This window comes from Sylvia atricapilla, chromosome 3 (assembly GCF_009819655.1).
Source record: "Sylvia atricapilla isolate bSylAtr1 chromosome 3, bSylAtr1.pri, whole genome shotgun sequence".
Lineage (NCBI taxonomy): Eukaryota > Metazoa > Chordata > Aves > Passeriformes > Sylviidae > Sylvia > Sylvia atricapilla.
The window spans coordinates 83,897,332-83,918,828 of record NC_089142.1 but is presented as its reverse complement, the minus strand read 5'-3'; the positions used below and the strand labels follow the sequence as shown (position 1 = coordinate 83,918,828).

Below are 21,497 nucleotides of genomic sequence, written 5' to 3'. Positions count from 1 at the left end.
GGAAGAATTCGGCTGGTATGTACCCAATTGTTGCCTTGGTGTAGAAAGGACCTTGCCAGGGTGTAGAAACAGCCAGGACCACTTGCAGGTAACCATTTAGCTAAAATGTCTGCTACCTTCCAGGCCAACATGTGCCGTCACAAAATGGACTTGGCTGGCCAATGCTGTAACAGCAAGGAGAACTTACTGTCCTGGCTATCATCCTGATTAACCAGGAGCACTGAGATACAAGAAATGCTTAGGGAGTAACCACTCCTAAGCACTAAACTACACTAAAAAAAAGAAAAATAAATTTATCAAATTGAACATCTTACAAGCTTATGTGCATGTGAGTTTGTGTTTGTCTACATAAAACAATACATTTGTAGCCAGCTCATCATATCTGAATGTCCTGCTAACCTTGGAACAGAAATGAGTATTTAAAAACAAGCAGCAAACCATTCACTTGTCAAAATACACCAGAATCAAGACAGACAATATTGTAACCTAAAACCTGACACTCAGATTAATTTCATGAGCCTTTTTGATACCTCTACCTTTTTATCCTCTCTCTCTTTTATTGACTTAATTTTTTCCTTCTCTCCTGTTCCTTCTCTCCTTTCTCTACCTCAATTACTGTAATACCAAATACCATAAAGCAGATAAACAAATACACCACCATTTTGTTCGTCGCTATGTTGGTATTCTGTATTTTTATATGGAAACACAATTATGATGACAAAACTGGTTATTCATATTAAAAAGATAATTAGAAGATATCACCTGGTCCAAAATTTCTTCAAACTGTGGAAGTTTGTTCAACTCCACTAGATTTAGCCATACCATGTCAAGTATCCAGCGGCATGGTTTGGGTGGGCAAGCCTGTAGATCCAAAGCTGCACCTCCTGTGGACAAAAAACACAGGATGAAATGTACTTTCTGATGAAATACATGTTATTCCAGGGGTCAACATATAATTGATATTTCTCTTTTAATTATGTGTTTTGACCTAAGTAATCTTCTCCAGGATACTACCTGTACTCTTGTGTACTTAGCATTTATTTCATACCAAAAGATAACTAAGCCTTATTAATGGCCTTCTCAGAGGTGTGGAAAAGTTATTATTGAGCCTCCTCTAAGGTTTCCCTCTACCAAGCTAAACGAGCCCACTTCCCACAGAAATGTTAATAGAAACCATGTAGACAAAGAAATAAAACTTTGAAATAGCATAGAAGTATAAAAGTTGAATTAGCTTTTATGTTATTAACATAACACAATTTTTAAAACTTACCTCTAATGAGAGTTTGGAACTCTCTGTTTTCCACATGTCCTCTCTCAATATCAATTTTTAAAGCCAGGAGGAGAGTAAAGAGGAATTTGTGGTTTTCATACAGGCCTCTAACAGAATATGAGTGAATTTCAATGGTAAGGTGCTCAATAATATTTGAGATTCTTTTCTGAGGCACAGGAGACTTCTTAGACCTAAATCATTAAAACAAAGCACAAAGAAACGACATTAATAAGAGCAAATACATTAGAAAGGCACACATCTGAATAGTAAGAAAAATCAGTGTCTTCCTACCTGTCTATGGATTGATCAAATAACTTCAAGAACTGAGCCAGTGAAGTTTGATACATATTATTGACCATGCTCATTGCTGTAAGAAGGAAGTAAAGAATGCTTCCACGTGTAGCAACAGGTCGATATTCCTCCTGAGCAGTGTTAATCTTCACTTCAGTTTCTGCTGCCACAGACAACTTGACAGCAATTTCAGCAGCTGTCTGCTTGGTTGTTTGCAGGACACCAATTAAGGATTCATCATCCACTAGTGAACCTGAAAAGTAAAATAGCGGATGTTTAGGACATTTTTGTAACAATATTTTCACTTCATAGTATATATAAAACAAAAGGCCATATTACAGAAATTATTTATTTTAAAAAATGAAATTATTTACTGAATAACAGAAAGCTTTTAAAATAGAGACCAAACAGGATATATAATACTAAAATTATCTTTACATCCAACATAAGCAAATTCATTCAAAATATGTTAAACGTATTCATACCAACAGCTTTGCAACACAAACTAGAGAAGTCACCTATCTTATGCACACAACCTACATAGTCAACGAGTTACTTAAACTATTTTTAAGTCCCTTCATTAGCACTCTCAAAGTAAAAAATACTTAGTGCCCTAAGAGAAATGGTCTCTCAATAATACTCATGAATCTCCAGCAATTACTTACAGATTTTCTGTTACCAGATTCTTCTTCTACCAGAGGTAGTAAGTGATCGTGTTCAGGCTCGTAATGTACTTCAGAAGAGTTTCAAGACAATTTTAAACCAGGTCATTCCAATTTACATTTGCCCAAGGATTTGCCCAGGGTCAGATCCCTCATCTCATCTGAGGAGCAGAAAGCTCTCAAAAAAATGGGTATATTTCACAAAACCTGTTCAGGTGTTAAACCTAAGTGCCTAGAGTTGCATATGGGGGCATGCTATAGGCACCAAATCCCTCACAGTCCTCATACTCTTGCCATTGTACATTCTCTTATTTCACCTTAGATGGATAAATCAAAATCTGTAAGGGAAGGACCTAGTGTGAATCAATTTTATCTGCCTAATCTGATTAATCCTTTGATACAGAACCTTTGGTTGCAGTTAGTTTGTAAAGAAGATTGTCTTCCAGTTCTTTCATCTTCCTCTTATTAGAAGTTACATCTTCCATGAGTTTAATTCGCTCTGCCTCTAGTTCCTGTTATTAAAAAACAAGAAAATGGCATGACATTTTATGGGTGGCAACTATAAGAGCTACTCAAAATTCAGTTTCTGATTTTTCAAGTGAATGAACTGTGATTGCAGATACAGGTGAATTGTTGGATCCAGTCATGAAACGTGCATTTTACTTCTCTTGGTATCAAAGCATGTTTTTAATAACAAATGTTTTTTAAAGCAGTGTTTATTCAGTGTCATATGATGTATCTTATCAATGTCAAATCATTGTGATTGTGTTGTACTGACAGTCATTCATATATTAAGGGCCTCCCAATGTATTTTTGATATTTGGAAATGTCTATACTGAATCTGAATATAATTTTAGAAAATGGCTAATTTTTTTTCCATTTGAACATTTCTTTTTTTCCACATACCAAAACCATTCATATGGAAAAAAATTAAATATCACAATGATTTATGTGTGCTGTTAACTTACCTGTTTTTCAGTGAGTATTACTCTTCTCAGTAACTGATTCTCAAGTCCCTTCATTGTAACAGTAAAATCAATAATTGATGTTTTTGCATTAATTTCAGGTGTGAAAGCAGGATTAGGTAGTTTTGTAGTAATGTAGAGTCTAAATGTATTCATGACCTCTACTTCCTTATCACCAACTTTCACCTGTGGATTAAATTAAAATAGTATTAAACAGAGGAAAATAAACTTAATTAAACTAAGTAATATTGAGCAGGAAAAAAAATACATTATTTGAAACACCAAAAAGAGGAAATTTATTTCACAATTCAAATTTGTCATTAAAATAAAAGTCAATGGCCAAATGTGGAAGTAAGAGTATGTTGTAAAAGTAGCATTTCCCTCCAGCTAAATATAGGGGTCGCTTCCACTGTGGATTATGATTAACAGCTTCAGAACCATTTTTTTTTCTCAAATGAAGGGGTAGTAGAAACGGCTGACCTTTCTAGAAGTCATCACTCTCTTATACCCAAGGTAAAAGAAATGATGTGATCTAACAATAGAAGAGAAATTACTGGGCATAATTTTTATCTTTATGAAGACTAAGCAGCTTTCAAAGGATCTTTCCAAAGGAATTAAAAATTTATTCAGAGTGTTCAAAAGAAATTTTTATAGAATTAAGATATTCCAAAACAGCAGTCTAACTCAAAAGCTGCATGTGCACAAGGAAACCTGATCACTGTATATCGTAGTATAACTCATGGAATTGTTGGTGTTGGAAGGGACCTTAAAGATAATCTGCCATGGAGCAGTGAGAAGCATATGAGCCTACAACATATGAGTCTCCAAGGCGGCTTCAAATACCTGGCTTATGAAGGAGTAGGACCAAACCACTCCCTTAAGCATATTTGCACTGCTGGAAAATCAGTAGAAAGAATTTTAAGCATTTAATCAGATAAGCATAATTGGTTCCAGTTTGGAATCTTCAGTAGTAACTCTGGTAGTTAAACTCATAGTTTAGAGCTGCCAACTTACTACACTGCTGTGGCTCTGTCTGTTACATTTAATTAGTTCAGTTTGATTCTTTCCAGGTCTGTAGTGAATACAAAGTTTACCTGATTCAGCAGGCATTTGTAACAATGCTAAAATAACATTTGTCACAAGGCTAACTACTCATTCCACTTCTTTTGGCTGATTACTAACCTTAAACGCAGATCCAGATTTTATGAAATTTTTTTCTAATATATTATCAAGGACTGGATCCAACTCTTCCTCTATATCTTCAATCAGGAGTGATCGTCCCAGTGACAGACTGTCTTCTAGGTGTTGTCGGAAATACTTGTCATTCAGAGTTGTTACCTCAAAGAGTAAATGATAAATTGGGGTAAGGAAAAAGTATTTCCTTGCAGTCTTGCATGAAAACCACAGACCTAACCATGGAAACTTTTTCATTGTTTTTGTTAGTTGCATTTTAAAGAAGGTGCTATAAATGTTGACCATGCAGCAATTTATGCAGAAATACTTCTATGTGTACACTGAATAGTACCATAAAAAAGTGAAATAAAAGGTTGGCTGTAACTGAGTCCTCAGAACTTCACTATGAGAGTAATAATGTACTGAATAAAACTGGTAGGGTTTATTGCATATTAAAGATATTATGTATATTTTAGAAATCAGAGATACCTAGCCTTTCACTTTCTGTTCTATGTCCTAGAAGGACTAGATTTTCTAATTTTAGCTCTGAAGTGCTGAAAAGTTCTTTCTGGAAATCTGAACTCAGCCTAAAAATTAAATCACTGCTACAATATTGTGAATTTATATTGATATTTCATTAAATGGGATTCATGCTATATGAAATTATTAAAAAGCATGCATAAAATAGTAAGCTATATAATTAATTAATTCTAAACCCTCCAAAATTTTTTTATATTCAAGACATATGAGTTTTCTTAACATTCAGGCTAAGGGTTTTAAAATGCAGTTTCCTTTCACCACGCCACATCATTCGGGAAAAAATAATTTGTGATGCAAATGGTGACACATGAACATCTTTGTATTATATTTCATGAGTAGGCATTTTACCCTATTGGCTTAACCTGTAAAAGAGCTATGAAGACTGTAGTCATGTTAGGACAGGTAAATTTTTCATGGGCTTGGCTTGGATTTCCTCAACTTCCTTTGGTAGTGACAACCTCATTATGAATACCCTCTCAGGTCATAAATTATGGACTGCAACACTTTAGGCACTTTGCCTACATTTTCATAGCTGTAACTTACTCTGTATTTACCTGTAATGTTTGACTAACAGTTGCCAAATTTACTATAATTTAATAATTTCATATTACAGTGTTTTGCTTTATTTATCACTTTTTTGTCCTCTTTTGTGTTGGGACCATACTCATCCATCGTGAACAAAATACTTTTAAACTTTTGTGTAAGTATACACAAAGTATATACTAAAGTTCACACAAGTTAGATAGTTTTTTCCAAACCCTTGAGTTGGATTTACAGCTGTTCTCAAGTTCCCTGCTGATGCATCGACATAATTGCCAGTCTCCATACATGTTAAAGTTATCTCAGATCACACTGACTCAGCTGCAACCTCCCTCTAAAGCAATAATGTTTGAAGGAGTATAATAGAGCACATACCATTCCTTTAAGACACTGTTTACCTGTAATTCATTATCCTGTTCTTTATTTTTAACCCACTCTTTTCCTTGAGTTTGTGGGTCTACTAGAAGTGGGTATCTCGATGCCTTAGTGACAATGATACCATTCTGAATTGAGAGGTGATCTCCAGGCAATCCTTGAAGATTCCACTCACTAATCTAAAGGAAAAAACCCATCAAAACAAATTAAAAAAAAAAAAAAAAAAAAAAAAAAAAAAAAGAGATATTAAGAGAAAGGGGTTGTTTGGAATAAATTATCACTAGAATTTCTCTTCAATTAACGTCAAAGAAAATGCATATCTGAACCTGTTGAAGAATTATTAATGCAGGTATAAAAATACTTCCAGAATTTAATTTTAATGGACATTTTTAACTATATAGAAGCACAAAAAGAACATTTTAAAGTGTAAGGACGTCAAAAGATAGCTTGACAGACAAATTAAAATTGGGATCAATTAAGCAAAAACCAGTCTAAGAGAGCTTTTGGCAATTAATGTTTACTGAAGGAAAATTTAAGATTCTAGCATTTCCCAGTCTTTGCCCATTTCATACACATTCACACTGAATAAAAGAACTTTATGTACTATATTCTAAATTACAGTCAAATCCAGTGTTTTAGAAATGTCCTGGGTTTGGCTGAAAGAACATTCCATTTCTTCTTAGTAGGTGGTACAGTGCTGTGTTTTTCTCACTTAGTGTGAGAATAATGTTGGTACACTGATGTTTTGGCTGTTGCTCAGTAAGTCAAGGATTTTTCAGTATCCTGTCCTCTGCTAGTGAGCAAGTGCACAAAAAAGCTGGGAGGGAGCACGGCCAGGACAGCTGACTGAACTGGCCAAAGGGATATTCCATACCATGGATTCCCATGCCCACTATATAAACTGGGGGAATTATTTAAAAGAGGGTTGATCATGGTTTGGGGATTGACTGGGTATTGCTCAACAACTGGTAAGAAATTCTATTTTGCACACTTGCTTCTCTTGGGTTTTGTTACTATTACTGTGCCAAGATTTAATGGAAATTGCCAAGACCATTTGGAAACCATGGAACTACACAGCACAGCAATATTTGGAATATTGGGGATTATAGTTCTTCTCTAAGCAAGCATAATACTGGCTAACAGTCATAAATTATGCTAATGGAAATTCAAATTAAACCCTCCCAGCACCAAAAACTTACTGTTGGTTGATCTACCAGCATAGCAATCAGGTTCAAATCATCAGAAAAGGGGATTTTATGAGTTCTCAACTCTGCTTCCCATAAGTCTTTAAGCAAAAGGTTCCTGAAGTCTTGGTTAAAAGGTCCACAGTATGAAAGAAACCCTGTGCAGAGCAATATATCTCCCACAAGCCTAGAAAAGGAAGAAATATCATCATTTAAAGGTGATGCACAAGCTCAATTTCTAATGACTTAGACAACCAGCTTCTGAAACGTAAGAAGGTAAAAAAAAAAAAAAAAATTATGTCTCCAGAGCATTTTTGTGGCAAAACTTAATAATAATATTTTATGAAAACACTATCTCCACCCCTACAAAACAATAAAGCCCTGATGACAGCCACTCCTTCTTTTCTAAATGAAGCAAGAAAATGGTTTATTTCTTAAAGATACACCTGAAATACACTATTTATCCAGGATACAAACCTAGTTCTATTGAAACTCTCACCAAAAATATCCAATTCCCCATTAGAAAATTATAGTAACATGAGTGATCTACAGAAGCTGAGCTTATCTGAAGGTTTCACTTCTCCAGTGACATCAGAACAAGTCACTGCATTAGGGGGGCTGAGGAAGCAGATGTAATATAGGCACATAACAGCCCTAATAATAATCTCTTTGGAAGCTAATTCCAAAATCAGAGGCATGGTACTTAACTGAAATACTAGCACTAAGCACCATGTATTCTTACTTATGGGAGGAAAATTCAAATTTCAGGACAGTTCATTTGACTGCATTGCTGTATTAAGATTTCCAGGAAGAAAATGAAGTACCACAATTAAAACTACTAAATTATCTACCAACACTTCAGTTTTTACAAGCATTTTCTTTTTTGTTTTCTGTAATGCATCTGATGATACCTTTTAATCTGAGATTTAAATTCCTTGCTTTGTTGAGTCCACCTAACCCTCTCTCCACTCAGTCCATCTATAAGCGCAGAGGCTGCTTGCATCTTTCTTTTGCATGTTTCTGCATCATTCTCCAAGTCCTAAAATTGAAAAAATGTCCTACTTAATAATAGAATGCAAAAATGTAGAGTTGTATTATATACTATCCATCCTCTTATATTTATTATAACTATTTTATTTATTTGAAACTCATCCCTGAGGACACTTAAAGGCATCTAATATGTTCGCATTCACAGAAAGAAGGGAATAGGAGAGGATATAGGCTTAAATCTCTTACTTTTATACCTGAATCTCAGCCATGTTATTCAAGGTAGCAGGTAAATACGTGTTTGCAGCGAATCCTAATTACATGACAATATTGTAAAAGCATTTTTGATAAGACTAAAATACTTCTATCTCACCATTTTTTCCTTCATTGCTGCATCAAACTTTGCCTGCACTTTATCCAGTTCAGCTTGCTTTTCATCTAATTCTGCCTGAGCCTTATCTTTTTCTGCATTAGCTATTCTCAGGCGACCTTCTTGTTTTGCCAGGTTAGCCTGCAAAGGAGAAAAAAATTAAAATCATATATAAGCTTTTAATATAAATCAATGAACTTTTAAGCCTGCTTAGCTGGTAATCACAAGACAATAAAACATCAAAATACCTTTTTATATAAATATCAAAAACATTTAAGATTAAAACTGTATCACATATATACTGAAGATTATTTTTTTGTTCATTAAGAATACAGTACCTAAAGTTCTACTATATTTTGTCAACTTTATTCCTTAAAAACAATTACATTTCAAAAAGCTGGTTGAGTGTCATCAATACACATTGGTTAGACTAGAAGAACAATCACTCAATACTCTTGCTTGAGTATGTGTTTTGACTGTAGGTAATTTCCTTTTTTTATTAGTGAATTTTGCAGTGACCAGCAATCACAACAGGAGACGGGTTCTTTATTACATAACAATACTGCTTTTACCCACCAGAAAACGGTCCTAAAACAGTGACTTTCCTATTGCTCCTGAAGTGATGTTTATAATGAACAGAGGAAATTATTTTTTTAAATAATTAATCTGTATTACTGTTGCTTTTGTAAATAACACTTCTCCCAGCGAGAAAAATGTGAAAAAATTTTGGAATTGCCATGTGCTTGCCCATTTTACTGTTTTTATTACTATGCTACACTTAAGGATTAAAATTTGTTTAGAACAAAAAAAATCACTGCCTTTGAGTTTCATAAACCTGAAAAAGAACACCCACACTGAAGTAAAAATTTTCTGTTAAAAATGTTTTCCTTATTTTGCTTCCTACTATTGCAGCATAGCTCCTTTACTGACATGAACTCTGAACCTCTTTAGAAAGCCAATATTTAGGCAAGATGTCAGTCATACACTGTGTCTAAGCTATCAGGAGAAAACAAAGAACCTAAAACAGATGCAAGCCTCTGTTTGCAGGACCCTTTAGTGAAGGAATGAAGATTTTTTCAACATTTTGAAAACAATTATAAAAAAATTATAACAGAATTTAAAAAAAAAAATTCTGAAAACACCTTTCCCTATACACAGTAAACCACATCACATAAATTTAATCTAGGCTAATTTTTTGCTCTGTGTTCTCTCTAGAATCAAAGAGAAACTAGATTTGTTTCTGCTCTTACCATCTCTAGCCACTGAAGTCACAGGCTATCATGTCTAAAGAAAGTTTTCCATATATATATATACGTATATAAAAAATAACCTATTAAATTAAACTAAATTCAATTACTTGGTGAGCAAACACAAAGCAAGAGAAGATGTATTACCTTAAGAGGCAAGACCTCTCTGTTAACACCATAAAATACCACCATGGCTTGTGTCCAAGAGAGGAGTCCTGCCACGTTGCCACACACCTTTTTACCATGTTGCAGTGTATAGTCTTCCATTTCAAAGTAAGGCTGGACTAATTCTACTGTCTCATCATTGATTGTATCTCTAGCAAAGTTCTGTAGGTTGCTCAAGAATGGGCCACTCATAAGCTTCAAAAAACAACACGAGTTATTTACATATTTTAGGTTCAAAGTCTTGTTCATAGGTGAAGCTGTTAAAAAGCATTCCTAAAACTCTTCTGTAAACAGAGGTAATTGATATTGCTAATATTAGAAGTGTGCTATTCAGTTGTAACACCTGCCACACACCTTCTATATATTTTTAATTTTAACTAACTGCACTCCAGTAAGTAGATTCAAAAGTTACTTTCCATCTTCTATATTCCTGTGCTGCATTTTAGAAGCATTAAAAAAGCATAATTTAATTTATAAAATTCTCTAAAATAAAGACTCAGAGATATATCTGTATCTAAACTAAATGTAAAAAACATGCTTAGGCATTTGTGAAATATTACCTAAATTCTGAAAAGTGAAATAATTTGGTTTAACTTTTTCTAAAAAATGTTTAGCATGCTAAAGGCAATTCATGGAATAACTGCTAATCTCTTTTTATTATATCAGGGGAAAATAAAAGCTGTTGATGATTTTTTTAAAACTGTAAAAGCCTTAATAAAAAGCAAGAGCACTATTTGTTACCTGTTACCATCAGCCCATGCTCCAGGAACAGGGCAAGCAAACGCTAAAGCTTCTGCTGCAAAAGTCTCAAAGCAATTCACCTAATATTTCTACCAGTCTACTATTTCTACTATTTCTACCAGTGTATCTATAGTGTATAGATACAGTTTCTCTTAAAACAATATGTTTGCCTTTTAATAAAATTCTGTCATGTCGTAAGTTCTCTGATAAGCTAATTGCTATTTCCGATATTTAAGAAACACTGTTTGAAAACTCTACTTACTTTTAATGATTCTCCCCATGATGGCTTGCAGCAAGGCTTTTCTGGATCCAAGGTAACTTGATCCAATTTCTTTTGAAATAGTAGCAGACAACAGTCCATGATCCTCATAATGAGGTGAGGAGGTTTTGCAAGTTTTCTAACAGTAGCGATATCCTCTGGTCTGATGGTCTGTTTGAAGAAAGATGTAACAGAATCCTGCATCAATACCATTATTCTATTTTCCCATTCAATATCTTGATTTTTATGCTCATTTGTAATTCTTTTCTCTGAGGTGCATTTGTATTAAGTATATACAAAAAAGGTGAGAAACCTGTCCTCATAACCAAATTTCATAGTTTTGTGAAAACTACGAAAGTGAAACTTTAGTAGTTTCAATGAATATGAGACAAGAATATCTTCCCAATGTTAAAGACATCATTCAAAAATCAAATTTACGTACAGCAGTATTGACTTAAATCGTCAGTCCAAGTGTTTAAAGAAAACTTTACTGTAAAATTGTATAGGATTTAATTTAAGAGCAGTTAGCTTGATAAAACAGTATTTCAGATTTTTAACAGTCGTGTTTATTTTGGGATTGATTTGGTTATTTATGATTTGGTTATATTTGGTTCAGTTTAAGTTATTATAGGTATAAGATACCATTTTTAACTTTATTTTCTAACAGCATCACTGTCACTGGCACTTTGCTTAGTTCAGCAACCACTACAAAATTAAAAAAAAATATTTAGAACTTCAAAAGTAATATTTATTTGTGTCTAAAAATACACACATACCACTACCTGCTTAGAAGGAGTAATTACAGGTACATTGTAAAAACCATTCTCTAAGTCCACACATTTTTAAGTGAGTTTTCTGACTATTTTTGGAAGTTTCATTTATCTAAATATCAGTGTAAGAGCAAACAATGCTTCTTTTTTTGATTTTTCTACTCAAGAACTCCTGTCACATAAATTCTGATAACTGGAATGGAAGATTTCAGAGGTTTTTACTGTTTAATTGTTCAGAGCAGAATAATGAAATTATGTAGTACAGTAATGCCTCCAAATTTCTGAACCCTGATTCTGATTGCCCTGAATCCCCATTATTTCCCATTTCTCTTAAAAGCATTAGGGTTTTTGGTGAGGGAAGAGATCAATTTTTATTTGTCTTACAGGTGTAACTACTTAAGTTTGAATTAAAAACATTCTGTTAGCAGAAGTATTCTCTTGAATTCAGAACAGATATTCTAAAGGCATCTGTAGCTTTTGGAAAAACCTACACCTTCATAATGATTAAGCATTTGGATGGAAGGAAAAAAATACTATAAATTATTCCCTATGTCTTTAAGGTAAAGTATGTGTGCCTTAAATATTCATGAGGGACATGGCCAGCAACAATGAGGAGCTGGTGACAGCAGTCAATTCCAAGAGATAACTGTATGTTGGTGGCTCTGGCCTCTCAGAAGTGATGCAAATAATACTACACTAATAAAAATTAAATTTATTCACTTTCAGAGCTTCTTCTGCTGCTTCTAGTGCTGGTTTAGCTGCCTCCAGTTTTTTCTCTGCTTCTTGTTTTTCTATATCAATTGCATCCACAATCTTTTGTGCTTTATCTTTCACTTCTTGGACTTCAAGTTTTATTTTAGTTGCAGCTTCAGCACTTTCTTTGACTTCTTCTAGTACCTGGAATTGATAACAAACATATAAAATCTATAAATCAAAACGGTGGAACAAATTGTCAAGATTGTGGCACATCTTCATTGAAGACTAAAAAGCTGGGTAGTTGTAAAAGTCCTTTAATTGCATGGCTAAATCAGCCTCATGAAGGCAGACTAATTACAGTTTGTGCCACTATGCAGAAAACCTTCTAGCATAAAGTCGCCAAGTCCCAAGCAGAAATGGCAGCATCTTAGCAGGAGCAGCAGCAGCATCCATGGTCCATGTCTGTTCTAGCATTCTCAAAGCAGTGCATTTTATTCTATTTTTAGCAGGTACAGGTACAAACACAATTTTTCTACAGTCCTGTCCTAACCTAAGATTGATGTGCCAAAGTAGTCGTAATTTCTTACACAGATTTCTTTCTTGTACATATATGACTCTATCTGTTCTATCTAGGAATGCTAGCAAGGCTACAATATGTTTTCATTATGTCTAGAACTTAGTTAACTTTGTAAAAGGTGATGCCACCAAACTTTAAACTAGGTTTTAGGGCTTTTTCTTACTAACTAATTCAGTCTCTTATTTACTTAAGGCACTTAAAATATTCTCTACTTCTTTAAAACTAAACTTGGATTTCTACCTCATGTCTATGTGTATTTATGTATTTTAGTTTCTCTGAAGGTCTTAATTCACTCCTCACATTTCTGAACAGCCCTGGGCCTGTGTGGATGGGGTCCAGAGGGATTTGTATCCTGACAACAAATTATTACAAGATACAGGACAAAACAGGTATGTAACAGCTATTAAATATATAAATCTAATCCCACTATATGGGATCTAATATGGGATCTAATCTAACTATATGGTATCATATAACTATTGAATAAAACTTAAATGTGAGAAGTTCAATTTCATCCCTTTCTGTCACATTTTTCTCTCTTAGGAGATTAAAGGTCTTGGAGAATGCTGGCAGTCCCTTATTCATCATCAGCCAAAATTCCCTTTCCAGGGCATATTAAATATGCACCATCAGAGCATTAGGGTATCTTTCAGAAAACAGAATGCCTATACTGATCCACTCCCTAGCATACCTTCCCAGAGAGTCATTTTGGAAACCAGATTTCTACCACACAACCAATCTCATGAACACTCAGATACCTCATTAGTGTAAAAGACAAAAATCTGAAACTAGACTGCAATTAATATTTTTTAAGGAATTTTGCAATGGAAAAGTCTCATTATCACGTTAACTTCTTCTCTGCTAGTAAGTGCACATACAATCCCAGATTTAATAATGCAAATTAAACCCAAATTAAAAAAAAAAAAAAAAGCCATGAAAAAAATGAAATCTGATGCTTATCTGAGTGGGCAAATGTGGGAGAAGAACAAGGAAAGCACTCAATCTCTGTTGTAGTCTAGAAGTTCCTCACTTTCAGAAGAAAATGCTGAATAAACATGCCATAGAGAGAGTAAAACCTCATTTTTAAGTGAGGCAAATTGCAAATTATGCAAATTATGCAAATTATGATAGAATTTTGCAATAGCAGTGAATATTCTAGTGCTATATAACACTCACTTACTTTATCTGCCTTAACAGATGTCACAGCCAGCTCCTTCTCCTTAATAGCCAAGTCCTTAGAGAGTTTAGCAACAGATTCACTGGCTTCCATCAGCTTGGACAGACCTATGAAGTAAAACATAAAGTTCAGAAATATAGAAACTGTTTTTTTTCCCTAGTTAGATGCACAATTTAGGTCCAGATCTCTCATACATTGGACCTTGTGTTCTCATTCAATTTTATGTAAAGGAGAGAAAGTGTGTGTAAACAGTCGTACTATCATGATTGTGTCTACTATTCACTTTTCATGGAGGTAAGTAATTTTGCAAGGCACAAAATTATGACAAATAAGCTTAATTCTTCTGTAGCTTCAACAACAAAAAGGAACTATGTCAAGTATATGTTGCATCACAAAGTCTTGAGACAATCAGAATTTCTGAATGATGCTTCATTGTGTCATTGCATGAAGAAATTACCTAAGGATCCATGAATGCCTTCTAATAGGGAGCCCCTTCTAGAAAAAATTGGGAAGGAGTGGAGTCAAAAGTGGACCTAAAGATCACAGCAAAATTACGACCTCCAGCTCCTACATATTGAATTTACTCTCTCTTGTCCCTGGTTAGAGTGAAGGTGAAAAAGCACCTATGTGCTGAGGGCCAGTCCCATCATAGCTCTTCTGTGTGCTATAGAAACCACCCGCCCACCGAGGTCACTCAGCCTTTCACAGAACCATGGAACCACAGAATATGCTGAGTTGGAAGGAACCTATCAGGATGATCTACTCCAACTTCTGGCCCTGCACAGGACACCCCAAGAATCCCACCATGTGCTGAGAGCATGCAGAAAGAGATGTGCTTGCTCCCTGTATAGCTATTATATATTCAGTCTTTCCCATGCGCTCCTCTCCTCGCCTCTTTCTTGCTCATAGACTTCAGCACAGACATTTTGGCCATTCCTGATTGCATGCTGAAGCTTCTCCATCCTCTTTCTTCCTCAACACTGAACCTTTAAATCCTACAAGTTCCCTGGAAGTAATTCCCCTTATTGCCTTCTCTCCCTAAGCACTTGAGTCAGCAAACCCTTGCAACTTCATATTTAATGTGAGATGTTTCTCTGTGATGGCCCTCCAATTTCCTGCTACCACATTTCAAACAGAAAAGTGTTCTCTCTCTGCATAGCTCTTGTCCTGACACAGCTGCCTCTTGATTATGTTACTAACATTCTACAGAACCAGGGAATCATCTAGGTTGGAAGAAACCTCAGTATTATCTAGTTACACCAGCTATCCACCACCTTCAACCCAGAAGACACAAAAGGGAAAATTATACCCTTTGCTGTTTTACTTTTCCCTGCTACAAGCCTGGAGTGTGAAGAAGAAGGGCAGAAAATAGGAACATGCAGATCAAAAAGAATTGAAGAATTCAATTATAAACAAGAAAACTTTATTGCTTATTGAGGTTCCCTGCATACTTGCAGCAAAAAATATTACAGCAGTACCAACTGTGCAAGCGAAACTAATTAGAATATTTTCTACCTGGCATTTTTATTGCCCATAAGCTGAAACATGTGGTTTTCTAAGCATCAATGCTATGAGGATGCTGCTGTAGAACCTATCCATGCACATATTCACCTGTACACAATCATTTTGTTCAGCAGAACATGCGAGCAACTTGTAATAACATGTCAGAAACTATGAAAATCTACATATGAAATTTTATTGACAGTACTGAAGCTGCTTATGTGACTACTTCTGAAATATTTTGGAAATAAAAAAAGCTGTGGAAAGAATACCAAAAGAACCTAAACCAACCCCAGTCTCTTGAATCTTCAAGGTTCTCTGACTTTATCCCCATCTCAAAGTAGACTGAGGATAAGTTCTGATTTCAAGAACTGGCAACAGATCCATAGAGCAAACCTGACACAATCTGAAAATATTGAGGATCACTTACTCCTCTACAGTTCCCTGTAATTCAGTAAAGAGTTTATGAGTAAAATAGCTACACATTCTTATTTCAGTCTTTTCTTCATGTGAAGGGTACCAGTTCTATTATTAATCATTATTTAAGTGCCACATTGTTTACTTTTGTATGAAAAATCTTATGTAGAATTCTTTATTCCATTGAATTGGAATATTTTTTCTGATATAGGCCAGGTTTCCTAAGGTGCTCAGTGGACTTTAGAGATTTACAAAAGCATGTCTAGAAAACACTGGAAACACTGGAAAACTGGTGTTCTGAAACCATTAATACTAATGCCAAAATGAGGCCATTTCAAATAGATATCCAAAATCTGTCTGAAGAACATTTCAACCATGCTTTTCTGTATTTCAGATCCATAGTTATAAAATGACCACAAATAACAACTACTTATTCTATAGCAGAAATACAAAATAAATCACATGCGAAGCACATAGATTGCATGGTGAGAGTTTCCATGGACAAGTCCAGAAGCAAGTTCATAACCATTCAGAATTACCTCTCTACAGCACTAAATCAGATGCTACCTCTGTCCATTTTCAGGTTCTACTTTCTATTACAAATCCTGATTTGCAAATATTAAAGTTTAATACAATGCTGAGCTAGATGGGTTAGGCTGGTAGCTTCTTTGAGGTATTTTTACAAAGCAATCATTGTGAGGTTGTGATTAAGGGAGTGTCTGGTAATGGTTCTCATATGCTACCACTTTTGGACTGTGATCTCATGTAAGTGATCACTGAAAAAGAAGACTAAATATTAAAAACATAGATAATTTGAGACCATATATGGAATGTATTTGCTTACCAGTTTGCATACGTTCCGCCTGTTCATTAATACTATTTAACTTCTCAGTGTAAACCTCTTTGTAGCCATTGATGAAGGAGAGATAGGATTTAGGTGTTACATAAGTTCGTCTTCGATACCTAAAACAAAGTGTATTGGCAACATCAACTTCACACATATTATTGATATATACAGCTGTTTGATCACTTCCAAAAAAAGAGAAAGTTGTATAACTCAAGTCTTTACCCATTCAAAATCAGATTTCATCATTATGCAAACCCTTGTAATTTTAGTCACATTGTTTTTATTCATGTAGGCAATATGAAAGACTGGTGAATGGTGGGAATGAAGATAAAGAATTTGCAACATAATAGCAATTCTTTTTCGTGGCCTGAAGATATAACGGTATAGCAGATTTATTTGTTGTTACTCTTAAAATGCATTTATTGATACATATAATATGAGTTCAAAAAACACTGTCAGTAGCAACATTTTTGAGATCAATTATTGCATTCATAGAAAAGATTACCTCTGGAAATAATCCTCACAGCTTTCTGAAACTATATCATGAAAGAGACCCATGGTTTGTACTACTTCTGTTTTAACTGATGGAGCGCAGACCATATTAAATTCTGAAAGAAAATAGTTGGACACAGCTACAAGAGCTTCCCTGGGCCATCGACTGAACCAATCCATGGTGCACCCTGATATCAGACCAGGAAATTTCAAAGAACGTGCACGGAACTTCTCACCAACCTGAAGAGAGAATCAGTCTTTGTTAGCAATATGGTTCTTAAGCAAAAGTGAATTTAAATCTTTTATTAGTATAGACAACTAAATAGTCTATTTTCTTCTCGATCATTTTCTGCTTAGAACACCCTGAAATTTGTTTCCTCTTCAAATATAGTTTTGTGAAATTTCAAATATTCAACATTCATGAAATTAGAAGAAAGAAGTTTTCATTACAAACACATACGGTTTTAATATTTTGAAACATCAAATAATGTATTTTAATTACCAATAAAATACCACTTTCCAGTTAAAGCCATAATTTCACAAAAATACATTCACTGATGTGTATTAGGAAAGAATGTGAGAGGAAAAAGAATAAAAATACTTTAACGTGTAAGAAATTATTTAATTTTGAAGTATTTAATTTAAAGTATTAAAAGTATTTACAGTAATATAATACTATAATTATTAAAGTAATGATTTTAAAGTATTACTTAACAGTAAGCTGTTATGTTCTCACAACTGTATCATTACTTTTATTTTTTCAGCAATTACAGCTAGACTTCAGTCATCTTTTTATGCATCTTGAACTTCCTTAAAAATATAAAACTTGAATAATTCTCTTACACCACATAGACAAGTTTGCTAATGGAAGAAAGGAAAACAGATATGGAGGAAAGACTTACTGGAGAAAAGCAGAGGACAACATGCAAGTTCTTCTTTGCCCGACCTAAAAAGTACTCATAAAGATTGTCAAATGTAGGAGGGTGCCGAGGCAGCTCTTTTTTCATCACAGGTACTAACGATTGAGTGATTTCATCCAGTTCATCCCGAGCAAATAAATTTGAAATCTTTTTATAAAATAAAAAAAATTGATAATTAATTGCATGCATGTCATTATTAGGGAATTTATAAATATTTGCCTGTTCACATACATTTTGAAAGATATTTATAGGAAATAGGCCAATTGTTAGTCATAAGCATGCAATCCTATTCTTTACATGTTTGCCTGCCTCTCTCTGCATATACACAGTTTAGACTAAAACCCACAGGTTTAGGCTTATGAAACTCCATTGAAAACTAAGTCTAACTCCAGAAGGGTATAGAACTTGACTGGCAACCAAATCATCATTTAATAAAAGGCTACTGAAATACTAACCATGGCTCCTTTTATATTCTCTTGGCTTACATTGAAATAAAGAAACTACATGTATCCAGAACACTCCTTATTTAAAAAGTTGAAATATTTTAATCATTATTGATTCTACAATATATTACCAAGATAAATGAAATAGTGAGAACAAATTCTACAGTACCCTGCCTCTAGAGCACATGGACTGTCAGGCTGAGACCCTTACCTCTCCTGAAGACAGTAGATTATTTACATATTCCAAAAATGATTCCTCTTTTATCTCATTATCAGTGAAAATAAAGGTGATACCTTGTCCTTCCTGTCCAGCTGTTCTATACAATACTTTTAGATCTTCTGCTAGATTGGTTATATTATAGGATCTAGGAGAGATAAGGAACATTACCTGTTAGTTCAAAACAGCTCAGAATACTGCTCTTTTTGGACTACAGTATTTTTTATAAATGACATTGCGAACATACTTGGTAAATACACACATTTTGGTGCATGATTAGCTAACTCATGGTCTACTTTTTGCAAGTCAAAATAAATCCAGTGTTGCATACATACCAGATAAGAGTGTATTGTTTTCAATATTTTTCCAGTGGTGACAAAATGAAAATAAAGAAAAAAAGGAGAAAAATCTGTGGCCAAGTAAAGACAAAGCAATACCATAAATGTGATTTATATATTTCTTGCATTTCTTACCTGGTTAAAGTAATCTGAAATATTTTATAGCCAGCAATGTAGGAGGCTAACTTTGAAAGGCTTTGTTTTCCAGAACCACCAACTCCAACAAGTAAAGCATTTCCATATGCTGTCCGAATAATTCGGGAAACCTATGCAGGAAATAATAAAAGAAAAATATCAGTAATACATTTAAGTATTACTTAGCAACATTAAAAATCCATTATGCTTTATATTCAATTCACTGTAATACAATGTAAAAATTATTAAAATGATACTTGCAGAAATTTTTTTCCTCAAAAGAACACCTGTAAATTCTTTAGGAATTTTGTGTGGCTAATGAAGAAGCTGTATATAAGAATATAGGATGGTTATAATGAGTTACACATAGGATTTAAATACACAAAAGGGGACATTTTGAGCTCCAGTTTATTTTGAAAGCATCATCCTGAATGTGTTTTAAAGCATCAATAAAAAGCTTTAGCTAGAAGGCCAAACATACCACTTTCCTAATTTTAGGAGTCTGAAAGACTTGAACATGGTTAAACTATGCTTTAACGCTATCTTCTAGTCTATATACGTTCAACATTTCTTTTCTGACAGTTTTCTTACCAAGTCTCTAGATACAAAACTTGAATTACAGAATTACTATTCTATTGCTTTTTGACACATCTTCTTTGGATTTATGATATAGTAGTGCACTATTACTTTTAAGATTCTACATTTTATTTTGCTCCACATCTAAATTATGCACAAAATGCAAAAGATTGGCATCTACATCAAGTCCTTGAAATATATTCATTTTTATATTTTATAAAATTTTAGCTTACTGCACATTTCCCTCTGAGCCAATCCAGATAGCTATATTAAAGAAGTCTAAATATGAAATTATGTGGGCAACTAGATTTATTTGCACTTAAGGTAGAAAGGAACCCTTCTGTCACTAATTGCATATTCAAGGATATTCTGGCTAAAACTTGCCAATAAATATGGAATGTCAGAGTCTTTCAAGGTCTTCTGAAATTCACCTAGCATAATGTGAACCGTATTTAAAAAGAAATTTATTTACTTCTGTTTAAATGCAAAGCAAACTAACGTTTACTTCATAAAACACCTGTTTTTGTTTCACTGCAACTTCTGTGTGTCTTTCAGTAATCAGATCATTCAGTCAAAGCAATTCCTGAGATAACACTTCTTAAACGTCAGACACAAATGTCATACTTTATTTTACCCCTATGAATCAGATTTTGATTTCACATGAATTCTTTTCTTATATATTCCTTTCTGAGTAAGAGAACAAATGATTGTTAGTTGAGACCTGTACACTACCCTAAACTCTACTCTACACACTGATTCCACTGCAGCCTTAATTTATATTTCCTTTCACATCTGTCATCTAGTCAGATTCCACCGCAGGCTGTTTTTGTCCCCTGTCAGGTACAGAGACATTTGAAGTGTTCTCTGAATTCTAAATTATTAAAAATAATTTTATATAGACAATATAAGTGTCTTTATTTATGGTCTCACCTTTTCCATTGAGGAAATTTTTCATCTGCCTGAATACATAGAAGTTTAATCAGATATTTAAATAAGGAATTTATTATAAAATATGCAAACAGGTAAAATGACTGTAGCTATTTCCTAGTTCTCGAAAATGACCATGCAAAGATGGCAAAGCAATTTGGGGGTAAGAATAGCTTGTCACAATGTGCCATCTAAGAGTAGCCCAAATTAATTAAGAACACTGTTACAACAGTTAAACAAAAAAGTAGCAATATCAAACCTTAATAAGATGGGTCATTGCATCCTTGAAAAACACCAAATCAAGAAACGACCCTCTAATATTTTCATTGTATTGTGATTGATATGCCCGCAATTTGTTACAAAGGAATTCATAGCTTGGAATCTGAAAAAAAAAGTAAAAAAATCTGTAACAACACTAGAAGGGCACTTCAGAATTTTAAAACTCCCCAGATATTTTTATAGGAACTTCAGTTTTATGTGTTGGCCATGTGTAATGATATTGTCTTGCTAATTCACCATAATTACTGTGGTTATGTTTAAGTGGAAATTTTTTGCTAATGGTGGAAGAAGAAAAAGAAGCAAGGAGAACATTAAAAATAGACCACATTTATCTGTCATTATTAAATGTAACATCGCTAAAATGATTGACTTAGTTATGGCATACTAACCAGGAAAATCTAGATATATTTTCACAAA

At 34.0% G+C, this 21,497-nt stretch overlaps 1 protein-coding gene across 1 annotated transcript in view; it reads right to left on the bottom strand.

Moving 5' to 3' along the window:
* Nucleotides 1-21,497, bottom strand: part of DNAH8 (dynein axonemal heavy chain 8) — a 119,279-nt gene that overhangs the window by 22,524 nt on the left and 75,258 nt on the right. The window contains exons 60-79 of the mRNA XM_066316029.1: nucleotides 21,061-21,183; nucleotides 19,299-19,429; nucleotides 18,820-18,973; nucleotides 18,148-18,312; nucleotides 17,259-17,485; nucleotides 16,751-16,869; nucleotides 13,993-14,096; nucleotides 12,260-12,436; nucleotides 10,773-10,940; nucleotides 9,752-9,964; nucleotides 8,361-8,498; nucleotides 7,912-8,039; nucleotides 7,016-7,187; nucleotides 5,840-5,995; nucleotides 4,371-4,526; nucleotides 3,192-3,374; nucleotides 2,630-2,735; nucleotides 1,562-1,814; nucleotides 1,271-1,461; nucleotides 763-884 (exon numbers count right to left, since the gene is read on the bottom strand). Of these exons, the coding sequence (XP_066172126.1) occupies nucleotides 763-884; nucleotides 1,271-1,461; nucleotides 1,562-1,814; nucleotides 2,630-2,735; nucleotides 3,192-3,374; nucleotides 4,371-4,526; nucleotides 5,840-5,995; nucleotides 7,016-7,187; nucleotides 7,912-8,039; nucleotides 8,361-8,498; nucleotides 9,752-9,964; nucleotides 10,773-10,940; nucleotides 12,260-12,436; nucleotides 13,993-14,096; nucleotides 16,751-16,869; nucleotides 17,259-17,485; nucleotides 18,148-18,312; nucleotides 18,820-18,973; nucleotides 19,299-19,429; nucleotides 21,061-21,183 (3,186 nt within the window). The remainder of the gene's footprint in view (nucleotides 1-762; nucleotides 885-1,270; nucleotides 1,462-1,561; nucleotides 1,815-2,629; nucleotides 2,736-3,191; nucleotides 3,375-4,370; nucleotides 4,527-5,839; nucleotides 5,996-7,015; nucleotides 7,188-7,911; nucleotides 8,040-8,360; nucleotides 8,499-9,751; nucleotides 9,965-10,772; nucleotides 10,941-12,259; nucleotides 12,437-13,992; nucleotides 14,097-16,750; nucleotides 16,870-17,258; nucleotides 17,486-18,147; nucleotides 18,313-18,819; nucleotides 18,974-19,298; nucleotides 19,430-21,060; nucleotides 21,184-21,497) is intronic.